General features: G+C 38.2%; 1 protein-coding gene across 6 annotated transcripts in view; it reads right to left on the reverse strand.

Annotated features, from left to right (window-relative positions):
- ERICH1 (glutamate rich 1) overlaps window positions 1–22916 on the reverse strand; it is a 100562-nt gene that overhangs the window by 13829 nt on the left and 63817 nt on the right. For 3 of the 6 annotated variants that reach the window (XM_030037040.2, XM_030037039.2, XM_030037042.2), the window contains exons 4-6: window positions 20306–20683; window positions 17653–17847; window positions 12853–13034 (exon numbers count right to left, since the gene is read on the reverse strand). In XM_030037040.2, coding sequence (XP_029892900.1) covers window positions 12961–13034; window positions 17653–17847; window positions 20306–20683 — 647 coding nt within the window. In that variant the 3' untranslated portion in view covers window positions 12853–12960. Of the gene's footprint in view, window positions 1–190; window positions 491–4191; window positions 4313–12852; window positions 13035–17652; window positions 17848–20305; window positions 20684–22916 lie in introns of those variants that run through there. The other 3 variants (XM_030037043.2, XM_030037038.2, XM_041128772.1) reach the window with 3 other exon arrangements.

Consider the following 22916-nt stretch of genomic DNA (forward strand, 5'->3'; position numbering starts at 1 on the left):
GAAGAGCACTACGATCATGAACAACCTGTGATAAAATGGCAGATGAAATTCCATGTAGGGTATTGCAAAGTGGTGCATGTAATTACACACACTGATAAGGACTGTTCAGGAATGAAGTAAGAGTTCTATGATGATGTCAGCTCCGTACCCAGTAGGGGGCCAAAAGAGCAACCAAATTATTTGGAAAGGACTAGAGAACATATCAAAGCACACTTCAGAAAATGCGTGAACCTGCATTTTTAATAATGTGCGTAGTTTTGGTCCTCCCATCTCTGAAAGGATGAAGCAGACTTGAAAAAGATACAGGAAAGGGCAAAAAGGGTATAACATAAAGTAGGAAAAGTTTCTTTATGAAGACTGAGTATAGAGACATCTTCAAGTCGGATGTGTCCTTTTATTCTTCTTCCCTGCTTCCTTACTTCCTCTATATGTCTTCCTCTCCCTCTCATGTTACTGTGTTCTTATCAACACTTCCATTGTCTTCCCAGACCTGCAGACAAATGGAGGGTTTGAAATACAAGCTGTTGGGACTTTCTTTCCTCACTCAGAGTTAGAGGGAGGGCTTCCTCCGGTCTTCCTACACTCCTCCAAGGCAGGAAATGCTAAGGATGCACTGTGCCCTGCCTCAACATACAAAAAAAAAAAAATACTTCTTTGAGTTTTTTACCTCCTTCCTGCATCATAGCCTTGTCAACAAGATTTTTGCTGATTGTCAGACATTGACTTCTCCAGTTTGGAGGCAAAGAGACTGCTTTCAGTGCTTAGCTTCTCTGTGAATTAGGAGCTACTATGACAGATTGTCCCACCTTGCAAGTTACTTTCAGAGCTGACTGCAAACTCTTCTCATTTCACAGCATATAGACATCTCAACCAACTGCTTTTCCCTGACAGCAAGGTGGTACTACTAGTTAAGCATGGTTCAGCCTTACCTCTCACTTACCGGAAGTTTGTGTCAACTTTATTTGGAAACTGGAGCACAGGTACTACAATAGCCAGGGGATGCAAATGCCCTGGCTGCTTCATCTTAAAATTTAACTCTGACCAGCTTTTGACTCTGATGGAAAACTCACTCCAACTTGAGAGACATGTTCATGGATTTCCACTCATTTGAGCCAAAGACAGATATTCAGTTACTGAGAAACACACTGCTTCAATCCTTGGCTCATACCACTTCAAAGACCAGTGCACAGTTCAGTTCAGGAGGAACAGGACTGACGGGCTGCGGGCTGAAACCTTCGTATAGGCTCTGCTTTCCATGAGGTGTATATCAATTCATCCCTATGATCTTTTATACAAAAATCTTTCCCTACCAGAGACAATTTGGATTTTTACACTGGTCTACAGGAAGTGTCCAATCATACAGATTATGCAGAATCCTCCTTTGCTTGGTTCGCTACAGTCTGAAGCACTCATCTTCATTAACTTAGTGTCATGTATTTTTGTGAGCATTAAAAACTCTGTGGAAGCCTGAGTGTAGCATCGTGGAAAAAAAATTGCCAGTCACGATAAAAATGCAAAGCACAACCAAGGGAGGGTGCTTTAATTTCAGAGAGACAGCTGTAAAATTGCTTAGCAAAGATAGTTGGAAATTTGTTTGTGTTTCTTCCCAATTGCAATGCAGAGGTGAATGGCTGTGTACTGATAAACCCATCTGTCTTGTGGGTGCCTGGAGGAAGACTCTGCACCAAAACAATATTGCCAGTTTTATAGTTAATATCCTGGTGCACAGTACTCTTGAGCTGAGAGTTGGGCCGCAGTCATTTCCACCGCCTTAGGGCATACCATAGAACAGCATGCTCAGTTGTAATGACTCTTGCTCACAAGCACAGGCTGCCAGATTGGGAAAGGGAATGAATATGCCTGCAGGGCATAATGGCAATGTGAGCACACCATTCCATGCACTGAGATAATATTCAGGTTTGTGGACTCAGATTTGAACCCAGAGAAGAGAAGGAACAGAAACTGTGGGTAGAATGCTTTTATTGGGTAGGTTTTCAGGTGACTTGTTTATCCTGGATATTCACGTAGAATAACATCAATTTAGGGGCTAGGGAAAAAAAAAAAGTGGCAAAGACTGGCCTAATATGCATTTCTAACAGATAGTTTTATGGTTTTTGTAGTATTATAGGGTTCTTTTCAGAGTTCTTTGGTTGGTTTCAAACAAAATACCATGCAAGAGACTGCTGTACAAAGCATCTATGGTTTCTGGATACCAGTAATTCCTATGATTTGGATCAGCCTTGGACAACTGGAGCTGCATCAAGGTTGACAGAGAGGACCCTTAGTTATTATTCAAAAGACTGATTATCCTCTTAGAGATACTTGCTCAATACCATCTCATCTTTGTAACTTTTACCTCCTAAGTTTCCCACCACTCTCATTTGAAAGTGCAAGTCTCAGGTTGTCCATGAGAATTTTGTTGAGCACAGAGAAGAACAGGTCTGCGAATCACCATCGTAACCTACAAGGGAAAAGCTACGCTCACCTAGCCCCATCTCTCCTTCCCTCCTGTTCACATCACCTCGGTAAGTCATTGTTGCCGGTTGGATCTGCCCATGTTCAGATTCCCATCCTATGGTACCTGCAAGGTAGTTTGAGACAGCTTTTCACTCTGTGAAACAAGGCAAAGCCTTGCAAATTATGGAGAAAGTGGATGGGCATGGGACTTCTAGAAACACAACAGTCAGCTAAGTCTTTGTGTCTCAGGTACCCTGACAAGGACACCTGAAATGTTTTTGGCTTGATAGTGAACTTTGATGTTTTTTGCTTATGCATAAGGGAATCAGACTGAAAGAAAGGATGCTGCCAGGGCATTTTGAATATAAACGCTGCTTTTTTTTCCTTAAGGCTTCCAGTGTAGGGGAGTTAAGGAACTTTTAGAATCCTACAAGGCATGTTCTGTGTTAGCAGAGAGCCAGAACCTGGGAGCCAGAGGCTCTACGCTGTTTGTATGCGAGGGGTTTATACAGCCACAGGTCAGATTCTGGCTAGGGCAATTAGACTTTCCTCAAATATAACAGCAGAACTGCGTTCACCAGCTTTATCCACATTGAGAAAACAAATCAATGTATTGCTCTGAATATCTCTTATCTTTGGGTCTTTTTCTTTTGCAATTTCTGGTACAAAACACTTCAGCTTTCTCTTCTGCCTCTGAACTGTGGGCTCCTGCAGCTGGTGCAGGAGTGGTACTTCCAGTTGCAAGTTGTTTTAAAATCCTTTTCCTTCCATGGTTAGCTCCTCTACTAACTGGCCTTACTGTGACTTTGCTGGTTACTGCGCTGCTATGCTGTTATTGCTCCTTTGTTTTTCCATTGTGTAGCTTTGGGGCCAGCCTGTGACACAGCCTTGACTAAAGGGAACCATGAGGGTGATGAGCCACTGCAATGAAGTGGGAATCCCACTGGCGCTTCTGTCTCACACAAAGATCCTCCTGAGAATCTGCTCCTCCTTCTCTCCAGACTGTGACAGCTCTGGGCAGAGAGTACTGGGACTTCTCTCTGCCATGTCTAACTCCAACAGAAAATGTTAATGCTGCCTGCATTTTGATTCATGATACCAACTGCAGCTTGGCACTCCATGAGCAGCAGAAGTTCGGAGACTAAGCTGAAGTTTGATTAATATCTCTGATGAATCCTTACACTGGTCTCCAACAATAGCTTAGGGTTTAGATAGTTAATGCTGATACTGACAGTTAACATGCCTATGCTGTGGCCTGGAAATCTGCTCAGAGAACTGCTTCTGTAAAAAATTGAAAATTTGCATATCCTGTTATAAAACTGTGACTGCAACTTCCTAAGCAAACTTCTAAGTCTCAAACCTGTTTTTTTTTCATCAGTAGTTAATGAACTTATTGCAAGGATCTTTCAATTACCAGCTGGAAGAAATGCAACACAACAGATAATGCACACACTAGACACCTTCGTAACTAAAGTTATGGATCACATCTCGCAGGAAAAGAAATAAATATGAATTTTCCTTTGATGTTTAAAAATAAGGAATTTTTCACAACAATCATTCTTAACTAATGCAAATCATTCCCTGCAGAGCAACAAATTGAAAACACGTAAGACAAATTTGAGAGGCTATTTACTTTGAATACTTTTTGATTATTCTGCTTCCCCTTAAACATACTCTAAACCACAATTCTATATTTTTTTGTACATTGTCTTTAGTTTGGACTCTTATCCTTACACAAAAAAATTAAAGCTTGTTCTTGTAGAAAACTGAAGAAATGTTTGTTGACAGCAGCAGACAACCATTACACCTTGTGCTATTTAGACTCCTGTGAAGTTACGTAGTGCCACATGACTTTCTGATTAAAACAAAAAAAAGCATATAAGACAATAAAGTACATGTCAAATACATTAGAAATCCACTAGATGATCTCAGTTTTCTGTTTTCAAAAAGAAGGTGTAATTAAGGAATCATGACAGAATGATGTTATTTCTCTTTGGATCCCATAAAGATTAGTACTAGTACTTGAAACCATTCAGCATTTTTATTAATGATCTGTAAGTAAACATAGAATCATTGCTGGTAAAATTTGCAGAAGACACCAAGATCAGCAGATAGTTGATACTAATGAAAGCAGTACAGGCACACAAAACAATCCATCATTTACTAATCTAGACATAGTCAAAGAAAATTAACGTTAATACAGTCAAACAGAAAGTCAGACATTTAAGAACAAGAGGCATGGAACCAGGGCCTAAATCCTGGAGAGCAATAAATTCCAAGAGTACTTGTCCACTGTAACAAATAATTCAACATGGACTCCCTATTGTCCTGGTTTCAGCTGGGATAAAGTGAATTTTCTTTCTAGTAGCTGGTATAGTGTTATGGTTTGGTTTCAGTATGAGAAGAATGTTGATAACACACTGATGTTTTCAGTTGTTGCTAGAAGTGTTTGGATTAAGTCAAGGGTTTTTCAGCTTCTCATGCCCAGCCAGCAAGACGGCTGGAGGGGCACAAGAAGTTGGGAGGGGACACAGCCAGGACAGCTGACCCAAACTGGCCAAAGGGATATTCCATACCATGTGGTGTCATGTCCAATATATAAACTGGGGGGAGTTGGCCTGGGGGGATCACTGCTCGGGAACTAACTAGGCATCGGTTGGTGAGTGGTGAGCAACTGCATTGTGCATCACTTGTTTTGTATATTCAAATTCTTTTATTATTATTATTGAAATTGTATTGTTATTATCATAATCATCATTATTATTTTCTTCCTTTCTGTCCTATTAAACTGCCTTTATCTCAACCCATGAGTTTTACTTTTTTTTCCCAATTCTCTCCCCCACCCCACTCGGGGCAGGGGGGGAGTGAGCGAGCAGCTGCGTGGTGCTTAGCTGCTGGCTGGGGTTAAACCACGACACCTATACAATCCTATGGCAAAAAGTGGACCCACAAACAATGGAGTAGTGAGTACGAAAGTTGGCACTGCTCAGATTTCAAATGAAGTTCTATGTGCAGTTCCAGCACACTTATTCTCTAAATGGTGGGGAAAAAAATGGACAGAATGTACAAGAGAGCTACAAAACCAATTTGAAGGCCGTAGAAAATGCCTTAAATAAAATAATTTAAAGAGATAATGGTTAGGGTACCAAAAAGGGAGGTTGCATTGTAGCTTGATTACAGTGTTCAAAAACTTTCACAGACAGAAAATAGTGGCTAGCGAGGGACTACTTAATCTAGTGAAGAAAAGCATACCAAGAACTAATGGCTGAAAGTTAAATCTAGACAAATTCAAATTTAAAATGTGGCACATGTTTCTAACCGTGAGAGTGACTGAGTACTGGAATAAATGATCAGAGAAGGGGCTATGTCTTCATTTCCTGATGTCTTTAAATCAAGCTTGCCTGTCTCTGCAGAAGACTTGCTTTAGCAAAAACCACAAATTGTGCTTTTGTCAGACTGAAGTTACTGGTCTTCACCCTGAAGTAAAAGGAAAATTTATGACCAGGGATCTAGATGGGGTCAGAGAAGATAATCTCATGTCCTTTTTAGTCTTACCCTCTATGAATCTATCAATTTACTGAGTACAGAGAAAAAACTTTCTGAGTGACTTTTACCATGTGGATAACAATGTGATCTGTAGCAGACTGTAAATCACCCAGTAATAAATATATGTCAGAAACTATTGAGATGAATATAGTCTTGCAACGCCTTCTAATTTAGAAATTTAGAGTTATTTAATATTTTACACTTTAATTTTATACTGGGTAATTGAATTAATGTGAAAGGGTTAAGCAGACAGGCTAATGAAACACTGTGCCATGTACTTAGCTTAATGTGGTTGGAAAAATCAATGCACTTTGGTCTGTCAGTTAGCAATCACAGATTTAATTGAATAACATGTCAAGTATTTTAAACTGTTTACCAATGTAAATAGAATCCAGCACTATAGTAATGGTAATAAGCTAAGATGCTTTCCCTGAATTCCAATCAGATTTGAACATGACCTTCATTTTAAGCTCCAACATGCCAGACAGAGATCAAACAGCTACCATTATGTCTACAGAGTTTGGTGATTACTCTTGTGATTCCGCAATAAATATATTTGCTCTTGATTCACTCTCTAGAACACAGGTAATGGGTAATCAGTTTGATATTCCTAGCAATGGTTACTCCTTCTCTGTGCATTTATATTCACTTCCACTTCATTATTGTTGCTGGAAGGAGGACTAAATCACACAGCAATCTTCTACTGAGCCTACCTCAGAAGTGGCGGAGGCCACTTTGTGCACGATCGCATGAAAGGAACAAGAGGAAGAGCAGGAGAAGCAGCTCCTCAGCTTGTGTCGGGTGAGTTCCAAGCACAGCTGTACAACAGCTCCTTACTCTTCTTCTCCTTCTCCCTTTTACTACTCCCAGGCAATGGCTTCCCAATGGAAGGTATGAAAGCAGCAAGGAGTGAGGGTCACAGCCCTGTCCAAGTTGAAGGAGCTTTCCACTGCCAGACCAGCACCAGGGGCGGGTGATGTTTTGGTCATGCAACATGTATATTCCTGTCCCTTTCTCAGATGCAGTAAATGAATTTCTTTTTACAAGATCCAGATGCCTGCAATGCAGGTGTTTCTATCTGACCTACCTGTTTATTCTCCCATAACAGTCAACATAAAGACATAAGTTCTCCTATTTGTACCATTGTTCTTATCCTAAAATAGATGTCTTGAAGCAGTCAGTTATATTGGCTGTACAAGTACCTATTTCATCCCAGTGATTATAAAGTTCTTTAGGATAGGCAGCTCAGATGGAAACATCTACTCTGTAGACATCTGAAGTTAGGAGAAATTAATCCCACCCTGCATGCCCTCCAAGCTCTCCTTAGCAAGCTGCAGATGAACACTGCCTCCAAAGTGTCTACTAGGGAGAAGCAGGTCCCTGTTTTACTAGACTGATCACGTGCACAATGTAAAATTATTTTGCCATTTTTAACTATCAGCAGCCTTGCCTATATGTTCTAGCATATTCTTGATTGTAATTAAGTCTATTACATTCCCCTAGCACGTTGGCACCTCAGATGTAATAGAAATTTGCTGTGCTGGGTGCTGTGCAGCAGCCCAAGCCCTGCATCAAATTGCTACTAGTTTAAGAAAGGAGAAAACAGATGAGAAAATAGGCAGATTGATGTAGGAGTACACAGATACAATAAGGCAACATCAGCCAGCAGAGTAAGCAGTTGCCTTAGCACACTACTGACCCTGCTGCTGCCAAGCTTTTGGGCAGCATCATGGCAAAGGAGAGTTTTAAAGAAGGAATGGAAGACGACAGAAAGACTGCTCTGTAGAGAGCTGTGGAAGGCATTGTGGGAAAAAGCACAAATATGTTAATCTGAAAATACAGCACATGGGTGATGGAAGCTAATACCAGAGACTGAGAGGATGGAAGAATCACCTGTGCACTGACTGAGGGACTGAGAAGACTGGCAAAGATCTTGAAGTGAAGAAAAGCATCCTCTACTTGATGCAATCTAAAGCAGCCTAGGGTTGATGCAAAAGAAAAGCAGGTATTGAACCACAGATGCATTCCTTTTCTGTTTTTGTGTAGTCCTCTTGAATCTTACATAACCCTTTTTTTTGTGTGTTATGTATCCTAAAACAGGATGTAGCATTGCAGTAATAACGTAAAAGAGAACTACAGCTTGCTTACACGTTTTACAAATGTATACAGTTCATTAAAATGACTACAGACTATTAATTCTACAAAGTTAAGCACTCAACTTGGAGAACGTCCTTATTAAAGCTATACATTTGACCTTGACTGACTGTGGTACATATACACTGTTTTCAAATAACCATAAAACATATAGTTTTTTTCCTAGATCGTGAGAGATAGGAAACATATACCGCATCTGTAAATTTCTGCTTCTCCTTTATACTTATGTAGTGTTTTTCCCCCATGGCTTAGTTTAGCATATATCTAGCAGTTTAAAAATTGACATTTTTTTCATCTAAGAAAAACTTATATTAAAAATTGTGAAATACTCAGACATTATAATTAGCCTATTCAACAAAATTTACTTAGAAGCAATGCAGAGGATAAAGTAGTTAACATTGAAGCTAAATTAGCTGCATAAACATGTGCAATGCAGCCCTCCTTAGGTGCAATCTAGGGCTGAAGCAATTAATCACAAAATCTACATAGCTACAACCTAAGGTTGGCCTAAATATTAAATACAATGCATTTTTCCAGTCTTACAGTTTGCTGTTTTTTTCACTATTATTCTTTGTTATTATACTTAATGTGTAGCATACTGTACAAGCATAACACACCACTTTCTACTCCACGGCTGTGGACTGGTTTTATGATATACCAGATATTACTGAGTGAAGTATGTTTTCTTTGGTCAAAGACAGCTTAACAATTTTCTGCCTTCATGCTGTCACTCACCACTTGTTTCCTTCCTTATCTTTTTTTTTTTTTTTTAAAGTCTTTTCTTCCCCCATGTCATTTCAGAGATTCAGCCTACTGAGTAGTACCCCCTGCACTGGTGCAGGGGAGAAAAGCCACCTGTCATAGAAAATCCATTAAGGAATTTATAACTCTACATGATTGTAAAGTACTATATAAAATATTGTACCATTTATGAAGCAGTAAAAATCTGTAACATTAGAGACTGATTCCCACATTACATATCCACAAAAGAAAGAATTAGGGTCCTACAGGCAATTTTGAGAATAAAACATGTACCTATATATAGAGATAATGGCTTTGAACTCATACCCTTGCATACACATGTAGTGACCAGCTATTCACTACTACTGATGCCCAAAACTACTCCAGCCTCTGTGGTGTTCCTCGTACACAGAGCCTAGGGAAGGGACCACCACCTACTCAGAGCCTGATTTCTCTCCCACTGTGCTGCTGTTCCTTCCTTACTGTGTAATGTTTAATTATGCAAACTAGAAAGTTAAGTCTTGAAGCCACATGCAGGCTACTTTGTAGTCGATCCTTAAATTCTTCCTACTGTTGGAGTCCGTGTAGGTTTTAAAAACAGAATTTTAAAGTTCTGTCTTCCCAGAAGTTTGAAATATGCTGATAAGGGTGTGTGTACAGTTCAGTCTGGAGTTCTCTGATGCAAAGTCCACTAAAAAAACTCTTCCATGCCTCAGAAATTCCATGATAATGCACAGTCATTAGACTGAATGATGTGGAAGAAGCAAAAATTCAAGGCCATCTCCTTTGCCAATTATGAGTTTAGCATGAAAATCCAAAGCGATAAATGTTTCATTGCTATGTTGAAGGAGCCACTTATAGTGAAATGTAAAACACACTGTGTTCACTGGTGGATATTAATTTAAATTTTTCAGTTTTCATATACCAGCCATGTTGGTTATACCACTGCTCAAATAAACCATAAAAGGTGTAGGGAGATTCAGTGCCATTTTTTTAAGAGAAGCAGCACAGAAAAGTGACCAGGTATTAGAATTCTTGTGTATGAAATCTTTTTGACTGCAAATAGGATGTTAAACATGGAACCAAACAATCCTTCCCCCCTGCCATTTTTAGTACATTGCCTAACTGATATTGTTATAGGATAAGTAATGTCCGTTTCTTTTGCTTTTAAACTGTATCTATCTGCTGTGTTCTTTCGTGTATTGCTCTTAAGTGTCCTTACGCACATTGCAGTTCAGCACACCATTGTTTGGCATGTTTGTTTCAGAAACAAACACACTCTTACGCGATTGCATTTATCTACAATGACAATCTACAATTTATCTGCTTGAATTTGGTCCAATTTTCTAAACTCTCCAACATCTCAGATTTTACTTTATCCTCTCTTCTTTATAATCCCTGTTAGTGTAATAGTGGCAGGTTTGATAAGTGTAAGATTCAGCTCCTATCGCAGGTCATTTACAAAGACATCAGATATCACAGACTCTAACTAGCTACGCTCTGAAACTGTTCCCAGGCTTGCTTTGTTAGGACCGGCTGATTTCTGCACTGAATATAAGGCTGTTACAGTGGTTAAAGGGAAGGGAAAAAAGAGAGACTGAAAGCAATCTGTTCCCCATTATTACCCAATTCGAGGAAAGCACATTTTTGACCCGAGAAATTTTACTCACATTCTGGGATTAGACTACTGATAGTACAAAATATTCTGTTCGGCAAAGATACCCAAATCTGCTCCTCTGTATGCAGCTATTTAAAATTCATCATAATTTAAAAAATCACTTTAATATTATGAGAAATGGCCAACCACTGAAACACAAACAATAAAGAAGAGAAATCAAAGCAATAAACAAAGCTGTGACATGAGTGTGTGAGTGCTTGTGAAATGAGTGTGCGAACGTGTGATAGCGTGTGTCAGGCTGGGATCCAGGAAATATATCCTATATATAGGATAAATATATCTAGGATATATCCAGGATCCAGGCAGGGATATGAGAGAGGCTGGGGGCTTGTGCTGGTATTCGAGGGATCTGTGAATGGGAGTAAAGCTTGCAAATCCAGGAAGTGTAGGTGTGAGCATTTTCACTCGCGAACTTCAATTCCAATCAGTCAGAGAAGATGACTGTACTGGTGTTTTATGTGAGTCCTGGCAGGGTTACTCATGGGTGTTGTTAAAGGCAGCGCCCTGTCTGTGGCAGCCTGTGTAGTCAGCCATGTGAGCATCGTGTGTGTGTCTGTCCGTGTGTGTGGACGTGTGTCCCTGAGATATGTGCTCACCTCACTACCAGGTGAGCCTGGAAAGATGAAAGCTGCAGTCACCTCCATCGGCGCGGTATGCAGAGACATCCAGGTCTCCAGGTGCACTAGCCTGGGATCCAGAGGACAAGGAGGAGGAATGCCCAGGTCCTGGGCTCCATCCAAGGCAGCAGCCTTGTAACATCCTTCAGCGCAGCCACTCCAGTATCAGGAAATGCAGGCACTACAATTGTTTGTACAGTCCTAATTTGACATGGTTTGTACTTGTGTTTCAAAATACTGTCTTTAATTACATGATCTCATTTATTTTTTCATATTCAGTGTATAGGACAGATGATGAGTTGCTGCATATCCTTTTTGTGCAGTTCCTAGGCCTCATTTACTGTATGACATTCAAACCTTAATCTGAGGATGAAGTGATTAATTTCCTGTGGGGTGTGTCAATAAAGTATCTAGGTGCTTCACACTCAAGTGATACTTTCCTCATTCTCCAGATGTGGGACTGAGGCACATAACATCTCAGTGAAAAGTCACAGCTACAGTTCAGTACCTATGTGTTAGCAAGGCAGGAGCATTAAAACAGGGAACACACTATTAGTTTCCCCTCTGCAAAGTCTGGTTTAAATATCTTTCCTCGGAGATACAGACCTAACTCAAGTTCTCCCAAGCTGCGCACAGCTGCATTAGCCATAAGACCATTTTTTCTGCACCTGCAATCCTTTAGCATGATACAGAACCCCTTTTAATTTCTTCAATTAATGAGAAATAGGTATGACTGTATTTTTATTATACATTTTTGAGCATCACTAAAACCAATGCCTTGCAATAGGATATATCAGGCACTATAATAAAAAAACAAAGAAAAAAACCCATGCAATATTTATACAGTCTCCTCAGTAATATATCTACAAGCACATTTTGGAGGAGATAAATATGTTGCCCCTATCCTACTGATGAGGAAGCTAACACACTAAAATACGAGAAATGGTTTGCTCTGTATCACCTATCAGGTGAATGACTTGGCTGAGAGAAGAGCCTCTCACTTATGAAGCATTTTTTTCTTCAGAATTCCAAAACATTTTACAACCATAGATATTAACTACTGTATCATCTACACATGGGTAAATTCAGTTGCAGAAAGACTATACAGTAATCAGTGAGAGAACCTAGTCCCGTAATTCTGCCATCAATGAAGCTCATCAGATTGTAACAGGCTGGGCCGTGGAACAGTTCTGAAATGCCATCCAAGTTTCTCCAAGCTCCAAGACTCCAAGCAATATCTACACAACCCACATGTAGAAATTTATCTATTTCCATAGTTTAGCAGTTTATTCAGCAAAAATACATTCCTCAGACATATTGTTGCTTAGATTTAAATATAAAAATATATTTCTGGTTTTCAGGTAAAGAGAGATATCAGATAAACAAGAAAAGTCGAGAGATAAAACTTCCAGAAAGGCACAATCAATTTATAAACAACAACAAAAAGATACTATACTTGTTAAACAAAATACTTGATACAGACTTTATGATTCCAGATAAGTCCCTTATCCCAAAGCAAAATGTACATACTAACACAGCTGAAGACTCAGGCCACACAGCATATGCATATTCTTGACCAACCAAACATAAAAATCACATGTAGTTATACCCTGTTTATTGTCTTCTGGAGTTTATAACACGGAAAAATAATTCATTTACCTGAAGGTGTAGAACGTGTATTGACACTGCTCTTCCTGAACAATTGCTACTTGGTTAAGAGTTTGTATATTAAATTTTAACCCTGGGCATATGGACACAGGCAAGGCTTTATTTCCTGTTCTTCACAGGAAGGATATCTGTAATCCAGTAGTGAAACAGAGACGTGACTATCTTGGTATGATCTGAAACAAAGAAAACACATTCCTTCTGAAATACCTCTATGACATTTCTGAACATAAAAGAAAAAGACTTGTGCAAACACCTGTTTCCATTCGATATTAGCATGTCAGTAAAACCAATGCAGATATTGGAGCTTGAAGACTAATACATATGAATTTCTAGATAAACAAGTGCATTTTGTTTTAGGAGGTCAGTTATTTGTATGAGAAACAATTGTGGTTCTGTATTTTGGAATGTCCTGTTTGTTATGATTCAGTAATTCAGAAAAAAAGGAGATTGAAATGACATGATCGTATGGGTAGGGCTAAAAGAATGCAATCTTCTGCACTTCTTTCTGTCTGGAGAGTAATTTCACACATTATTATTTAACTTACAATAGCACCTGGAAGCCCCAGTTGAGAATGAGTCGTTTTGTACAGACAGCTGCATTAAAGCCTCAATGTGCCATGGCTTCTGTCTTAATTCAGAGATTATCCATGTGACTTTATTTATTTTTAATGACAGGACTTTCTACAGTACTTATCACATAATATCACATTTAAGATGATTCTATAATGTTATGCTAATATAGCTTTCACATTTCATTTCCTTTACTTTGAATGTTCATTCAAAAAAAAGAAAAAAAAGGTTACATTCAATCATTTTAGGGCCTCTGTGTATCCAGCCTGTGCATTGTTGGCACACAGTAACTGTATTACTTCTGGTCTGCAAAATGTAGCCCCCCAACCCCCTGCAATGGAGACATATATAAAGGACAACTCTCCAAAAAAAGGCAGTTAAAAGAAGCTTCTAGCTCTTCTGTGAGTGATAATTTCCTAGGCAACAAGGGAAGAGTATATCTGAGACTTGATACTCACCAACAAAGGGAAAATGTTAATAGATAATGGAATGAAGTTGATGAGTAGAAGCTGAATGAGTTCATAAATTAGGAGATAACAACTTTTTTTTTTTAATTAGGCGATCACCTATGCTTTAATAATTGATGTGAAATGGGAATTAAGTAGCCCTCATTTCAAAGCTACAGTTTCCAACCAGCAAATAGAGCATTCCTTCCAGTCACACCTCTTCTCCTTTGCCCACTGCACTGTGCAGGACCACGAAGGTGTCTGGCTTCCTTCTGCAAACAGCCACTGACTTTCTGACAGAGATCAGCCAAGCCCCCATCGCGAGAAAGGTGTGTCTAGTTGACCGCTAAACATTCTCTTCCCTGCACTTATAGAAGACTTTAGGTAGAGGTAAGTCCTTTTTGTTAAAGACTACCAAATAAGTGGAAATAGTAATAGGACATTTTGTTCTTTTTTACAGTCTGAGAACAATGACACTTTAAATAGCCATGTTCAGACAAAAACTCTTGACCAACCTCAACTTTGTACGATTGCTGAAGTACAAGGTCGAAGGTAACTTGATGGAGTAACTTGAAGCACAAAGTACAAGGTAAATTGATGGAGGATGACAACTAGACAGAACAACCAGTATCTTTTAACCACAGAGATTTTCTTGTTCAAGTATGTTTTCTCATTTAAATGAAGGGTTAAAAATAATACCTTAATGTCGATAATTTTTCTGTTTCCATCTCCTTAGCAACTTCCTCTTCCTGCAAAATTTTTCAGACCCTACCGCCAACCTTCTTAGACCTTTCTTTCATATGACTGCAAATAGTGGGATCTAAGAGCTTAAGATAAACTTTTTTCTTCATCCTTTCTTTTTTCTTTTGCTTGAAGCATGAGTCCCTTAGCATGAGTAACATGCTAAGAGGTGTGAAGGAAATACCAAAACATGGTCTTGAACCAGTGGTTTTCAATTTGTGGTCTACAGACCTGGGGCAGCCCATAGCTTTACTCTAAAGGGTCTGTAAAACGTTACCAAGAAAAGCAAATTTATCATCAGTAGGCATAAACTTCCCAAGTGGGACTTGGTAGCCCCAGTGGAAAACTAGATTAAACCATAACATAGATATATCTGAGGAAATGAAAGATGTATAACGGTATGTTTACTTTGTAAAGTTTACTAACGGAGAAATAGCACTTACAGGAAAGAGATGGATTACTTCTCATTTTTTTTCTACTGTTTCCAGCCTTGAATTAAAGATAAAACTCAACAAAACATAGCACCCATTATCATTCCTCTGATGCTGGCATCTTAAGTAAAATCATAACCACAGGAAAAGGGTTAACATGCTGCTTCTTGAACTACAGGGAATAAAATAGGTTTATTTTGTAAAAATAATACACCTTGCTAAAATTAAGAAAAATTATTTTCTTTTCACAAGGTAAATGAGGAATGACCTTTTTTTCTAGTCCATCATGCCCCAGTAAAAATAAACAAAACAGAAAAAAGACAAATTTGTAAAAAAAATTGAGAATACTATGATATACTGTACATTTTTATCTTCATAAACTTGAATTTGCTGAGACAACAAGTTTTTGTAATAACTTTTATCACCTGTTCATTGGGAATGAAATCTAAAGTTTAAAAAAACTGGGCAAGATGACCTATTTTTAAGCCAAAAGTAGGAAAAAAAGTATAATTAAAAGCCTAATTCAAGGTACAATTTCAGAGCACTATATTCTCACTCACAGAAATTCCTGAATTACAAATGGAATGTATTATTAAACTCTGCTGAGGCAAATTAATATCTAGCAGGTGTTTAATTATCCTTTAATAATTTATAACAATGTATTTTTCTCTTTCTTATGTTGTTGTACCTCATAAATATGAAATCAACTCTACGGTTACACCACTGTGAACTTGGAATGAGCCCGGAGTGACAACAGTTACTAGGAAAAAAAAAAAATCAACTGGAAGAGTAAACAATTTCAGGCTGTATCAGCAGAAACATAAATGAATTTTAAAAATCACTCAGAAAATTGTCTTCTGCTTTTTCAAATGACAAATACATACATCAGAAAATTAGGGTAGTTGCATGGATTTGTTTCTAATTTGCTTTTGTTTTCTTTTCTCTCTTCAGTTTGACATTTCTACTATATAAAAGTAAACAGAGTGGCTTGCCTCAAGGCTGCAAAACCCAACAGAATTCTTACTGTATTGAGTAGAATTTGGATAAAGCCTGTAAGGAACATCCTGAATGTGGTCACTTCAGCAGCTCCGTTTTGGTTTAATCAACAGAAGCTGAATTAGGTCATTTAATAAAGGGCCAATACCATTACCACTATTCCTGCTGAGTCCTACTTAGTTTGCAAATGTGTATTGTATTATGTCCAATGAGACTATCTGATTATAATTAAGATCATAGAATCTAGGCTTGAAATTAATTATTGAATGCACAGAAGGATTTTGTTCCATGTATATGTGGATACTTCAGATCTATAAGAACCTTAATGGTTGTCATACTCCATATCTACACTTTAAAGAATACATACGTACTTTTGTAAGAGTGTCCTTTTCAAAATGTATCAGTTACCAACTCTACAGGCAGGAATTCTCTCTTTTCTGTGTTTTTACAATGCACACCATGCAGTAAGCTCCAGTCTTGACTGGGATCTTTAGCCACTATCATGCAGTAAAGTATTTAACGACGTTACAAGCAGTAGTCTCTTCTTTGAATGTTATTGCTAAGCCTCTGATGGCTATGATCTTATTTACTCTGTTACCATGCTACTACCAGCTCAGTCATTACTCTTCAAAAGACTTAGAGCACAATCTAAAATGGCTGAGATTCTCTCGTGCCATAGCAAGTGCTCTCAACTCTGATTAAATTCTTTGGGAGGCAAGAAAATTCAGCACATCTTGTAGATTTGGCTGATGCTGCAACTCATGTACTAATGACAAGTAACAATGGCTGTTTAAATGAAGATTACTTGGAAAATGAATTATTATACCGTCTATGGACTACATGCTGATCCCACATTCACTTGAGGAACTATTAACTGTCCAAGAAGAAACTCTACTAAAATTATAGGGATTATAATAGAGAACAAAAGGAGCATGAATGAAATCAGGCTTGTGCCTCAGGGATGAAAAGATTTAGTAACAGAATAATTTTTCTTTTAATGAATGACTTTATAATATCATTTATTATAAAGAGTGACTTCACGTTTTTACGTAATCAACAGTATTTTTTAGAAACTTAAACCAGAGATTTATATTTAAACAAAAACAAAGCTGTAAATCAAACTTTGGTATGCAAAATCTATGTGTTAAAGAAGCCATGTAGGTGACTGAGAAGAAATGAAATAATGGACTTTATTGATTCTTATGCATGTAAAATTAATCCTTAACTGGATGAGTAAAACCTCCAAGATAAACAAGTTAATTCCTGTGATATAAGAAGTCTACAATGCATTAAAAATATGCTTTAAACATGATTAAATCTTAAAACAGTTAAGATTTAAAAAATATTGTTTTAAGACCCTGAATCATCTTGTACTCTTTAGTTGCTGCAAAGTATGCAGTTTCTGTATTGATCGTAACCAAACAAGAAACAGGGAAAATCACTGTATTTTCAGTGGGAACTATGCTTTCAAATCTTGTATAAGCATATATGTACCACTATATAATTATTTACCGCTTCCTAATAAAAAAACCTGTGACAAATCTGGATTTTAATACACACAAAAAAGAACATCAGTGAATGAACATGAGTGAGGGAACGGTACCTACCAGGAGGCATCATGGATTGTTCTTGGAATTGTTTCAAAGCATCCTTCAGTCTCTCAATATCCTGGAGCAATACAAGGGATTTCAACTGATGTAGAAGAGTCACATCTGAGGAAGAGATGGTGCGAGATTCAAGATATTGTAAAAGCTCTTGGGCAGTTGCTGAATTTACAGCAGAATCTGTGCATTCTGATTTATCTGGAAAAACAATTGGAAAACCACATTAAAAATATTCAATGAGCACAGAGTATTTTCCTAGTGATACCTTCTTTTCAAAGACAGCATCTTCCTTTTTAGTACAACTTACAACCAAATATCAGGTACTAAAGAGCAGCTTGCTCCTCCCATTTTTCATTAAATATTAAAACAATGGTAAGAGGGGTAAGTATCAAATTCAGAAAGTAAAAAGGACAAAAGGATTCATACTGACAGGAATACAAGAGGAATCTAAATTTTCAAGATTAGCACGGGAAGAAGGTGTGATGAAGAAACCATACTGTGGCCAAAGCACTGTGGTTTTGCTTTCTACACACTACATATTATAAAAATGCACACACATGTGGAGACAGGGAACAACTCTGTGGTACTACTGCAAAGCACTTCTGGAGGCATCCAATTATCTTGTTATTGTACTTTTACGTTTTTATTTTAAAAGCACATATTACAGCATGCAAGACAACAGAGAAGGACATACATTGTTTCTACAGTACTGAAGCATAAATTCATTCTTCCATTCCAGTAACAATGTATAGTCTATCCCTTTAATCAGACTGTCTTTAATTCTTCTGGCTTTTACCAGCAAGCCAGCTGAGAAGAACAGATTTCTCCCGATTCAGCTTTTTGACATAAGTATAAGAAGTATAATCCAATGTGACCATTTGAAAATGCTGCTAAAAGCAATGGCTTCCAATTTTATCTAAAAAAAATAGGGAGTGTTAAAGTCACTCAACTAGAAAAGGCAAACAGCATAATGTCAGATCTATATATAAACTAGGATTTGCCTAACAAGAAAGTTAGTCACACTCTGATTTATGGATGTGACATCTTATCTACAGATGAACTTTCTTTTACCAGAGAATTTCTCTCTGTGGATTCCAAGGTCCTCACTGGCTCAACCCTCCAATATGCAGGTTCGACACCGGGCCCAGTCAGTCTGTCAACTACTGCTAAAACCTTAACTTTACTTCCAGGAAAGCTGGAAGCTCCATGCTTTTTCTTAAAATTCAACATGCAACAGAGCTGTGGAAAATTGATCAGGTTTCTGTTCTGGGTCATGTATTAACAGCAGAACTGTTAACCCAGTTTGCAATCTTGCTCAGTTACTCTGGAGTTCCTCTACAGCATATGCATGTAGTTTAGCCTACATTTACTTAGCCATACACTGAAGTAGTAAAATTCTTATTTTTGGTGATGGAAATACATTAGCCAGAAGGTAGGATGGATTTCCAATGCTAGGCTTAGTATGAAGACCTGACACAGCAGAAAAATTTTAACACTAAGCAAAGAAAATTCTATATATAAATCTTGAGAAAAAAATTAACATGAAATCCCTGATGTCATCTTAACAGGGTTTTTAAAGTAATTCTGTAGTCTAAAGATGAATTTTATGGGACTAGGAGCTGACAGCTCTGACTTAAGATGGACTCATACAGGTAGGTAAACTGTTTAATATTCTTCATTCAGCTCCACAAAGACACTCAAGGCCATGCACTTTGAAAATTTTTTCACTGCTTTTTTCCAGTTTTACAAGACAATTATCATTTTAAAGCTGTGTTCTGAGCTGAGCAACCAAAGGACACACCAGCTTGCCCTTAAGAAAACATATTTAATTCTAGATGATACCAACATAATCTGGTGTATGTACAGATAAGTACTATAGTACTTGCCATTAAAACTGTATTATCTCTGAAAGGCATTTATGACATAAGCATCATACAAGCAGCTTTTTAGGAAGGCAACGGAAGAAACATACAGTAGGAATTTCTCTGATTTTAGTGGTCGGATGAACATTCAATAGGCCATTAGGGATAACATCCATGCAGTCTTTTCTAAAGTGCTATGGAATGTGCAGTTCACATTCATCTAGTTCACAAGTGCTTTATGCCACTACACTTTCTCAGTGCCAACAATATCTTCCCCTTTCCTCTTGGATGCTGTCTGTCTAGATTTCCCTATATATTACAAATAAATGTCTTCCTGGGAAGGAGAACTTTCTGAAAAGTAGGTTGGTTCAGAGATAGTAAGCATGAAAGTAGTTTAGGATCGCAATTATTGCCCTCATTTGAAGCTCTCTGAAAGCAAGTAATCCTCTGGATGTTTGCTTGCAGAGGAAAGAAGAATTTGGTCCATTTTAACCACTGCATTTACCCCAAGTGCATTAGAATGTTTTAAAAAAGAGCAAGGAATATTATGTATATTTTCAAAGACAGAGAAGCAAAGGAATTAGGACCACAGTTTTTTACATTGATGTGGATTCTTACATATTCATGTACACACCAGAAAATGGGACAAATACTAAGTACTCACATGTCTTACTAAGTTCAAAAGAGACAATTCTCTAGTAGATTTGGCCCATTCTACAGCAATAATAAGTGCACATCTATTTTCCCCTACATGGTAAAACTCATGAAAAGAAAGGAGAAAGAGTGGTACATACTGTCAGCAAAATAAATTTGTTGTGTTGCCTGCAGGAAGTCCAGAATGCTATCTGTCATTTCATCTATGTCTTTTAAGCCTGCTGCTTCTTCTCTGTTGTTTTTGTCAGGCTGATATGTAAAATCGACACCGGTAGTTTTTGTTATCAAGCCAGCTGCTCTCATTTTTTCTTTCTGTCGCTTCTTTTTCATTTTCCTCTTTTTGTTTTTGCTTATTTTGGGACTGTCTATCTGCTGCAGCTGTAAATTATCTTGAACAATAGTCTCTTGCATTCCAGATTCTGTTTGTTCTCCATGTAAATTATTAGAGTTTTGCAAACTGCTCTTTTGTTTCTTCCTTCGAAGGCGCTTTCTCTTGGTTTGTCCTTGATATTCCTCCACTGCAGATTCAAAAGAGACATGATAGTTGTAAATAAGAAGATCTGTAATAAGCATTCTGGAACTGCATACAATGAAATATTACTCCCTTCAAACTCTGGGATGTCTAAGTGGCTCTAACCTTACTTTTATGCTTAGAATGTCTTTCAGTACTACAATATCAAAGCCAACTTTTCTCAATGCACTGAGTAAGAATACAAGTTCTTTTCCCTTCTGCTTTCAATAAAGACCGTACTCTCCTTTGTGCTACATACTTTACATCACATTTACTTTCTTAAGGTAGATAATATGGTTCTATAAACAGAGTGAGGTCGAAAGAATCGCCAGGGCAAAAACCAGTACGGGCAGGCTGGGGGACATGGGATGAGAGAACTCCCAAGAGCCCCACACCCCCAGTTGGTAGACTTGACCAAGAACGCAAGAAGAATGCCTGTAATTCACAATAAAAGACAATAGTGCTTATATTGACAATACCCCTCCACGATAGTGCTGTGCCTTAAAAACACCAGCCATCTGTTTCTGATTCTTCTACTTTCTCCTCCTTAAACATCCTCCTCCTTTGGGATATCTTACTGCTAGGTCAGCTTTGGACATCAACTTTATAGGGAAAGCATGCAAGGCATCAGTGACCTTGGCAAGTAATCTGTGATCTCTTTAATAGCCTGTCTTGGTTCTGTCATTCCCTTGCTACATTATAATTTCCTTACTAGCTAACTCTTCAAAAGGCTCAAATGTCAAGGGAAAGAAGTCCCTCTTGCTCTCCAAGACAGCTTTCGTGCTTCTTTACTCAGATCTTATCCCTGTGCACAAAGCCTGAGTTCTGAAGTCATCTCTGACCCTGAACTGCCTCTCCCACACACTCACTTCTGAGTGTAAGCCCTCCTGGCACCAGCAAGGGAAGACTGCCAGAATCCATCTTTCCTTTGCTGCACTGCTGCTTAAGTCCATATTCATGCCGATAATAACTCCTGCCTAATTAACTAAAATTCCCTCTTTCATGGTCTAACAAAATCCTCCCACGTTTAAACATCATGGAGTGCAGAATGCCAGTGTTCTTCTAATATCTTGCTCTAGAAAGTCAAGCCATTTACCCTTCCCTCAACCTCTACCTGCATGTTTCTGAATTCCTCACAGTGCACCGAGCCCAGTGCTCTTATTTATCTGGTTTTAAGCCATTCTCTTACTTACTTGGTTTTCCACCACTTCCTTAGGGTCAAAGAATCTTTGCTTGGCTAATGCTGGTGTAATGCAGGAGAGACACCTGAAGCCCAACGCTTGTTTCCAAATGATCTGCATAGTCTCCTGAACTGCCTCTGACATTCTCAGCTTCTTTGGCTTTCTCATCACTCCTCCCCCTACCAGTCTTTGCCTCTATTTTCTCCATGGTTGGAGGCCCTCTCTTTCATTTCTGTTTCTTTTTCTGTCTTGAACTCTGTCAGCTCTGAGCCACTTTCTCTCTTTAAATATCACTACAAGACTTTTAGTTCTTTAGCTGACAGATGACTCACTGCAAAGCAATTTTCCGTACTTTCTATGAAGAAGGCTGCATAAAAATAAATTTGCTGTATTGTAACTGAACACTACAGCATGTTAAAGACACACCAAACGTCACCTCGTACCCACAGTGTGGAATGTTTTGCACGCATGGTATTTGAGCTAAATATCTTTATACATGATTTGGACATATGGGATGTGGGAAAAATAATGTCTGTGTCATCCCGTAGGAATAAAATATCAGAACTGAAGGCAGATATGAATGGTGAAAGATGCTATAAACAAAACATCAATGTTTCATCTTAAGATCTAATTTGGATTTTCATGGGAGTATTTGTGTTATAATAGGTGAATTTCACTGTAAACATAGATACATTGTTCCATAAAATTTCTCAGCCCTCTGTTAACCTGAACCACACTGTTTGCTAATAAAGCTACTCTAATCTGTGCTTTCAGCAAAGTGGCCCAACATGCTCTTTAAGCATCCAAGAATCACTAAATCTCAGCAAAACTACAGCTTGCTGTGCAGCCAAGCACCCTCAATTGGTTTGAAGCCACTTGAAAAAAATGGTGCAGAAGGCAGAACATAGCTTAAGATAATTGATGTTTTGAGTTAAATCCAAAAGTTTGCTTATCCTTGGTAGCTCAGGACAGCAGAAGGTCTGAAGAGACCAGGGTGAAGCTGTCAAAAGGCAGAATGAATGTAGTCTTCCCATGTGTATGTTATTAAGATAAATACTC

The sequence above is a fragment of the Aquila chrysaetos genome, chromosome 15 (genome assembly GCF_900496995.4).
Source record: "Aquila chrysaetos chrysaetos chromosome 15, bAquChr1.4, whole genome shotgun sequence".
Taxonomy (NCBI): Eukaryota; Metazoa; Chordata; class Aves; order Accipitriformes; family Accipitridae; genus Aquila; species Aquila chrysaetos.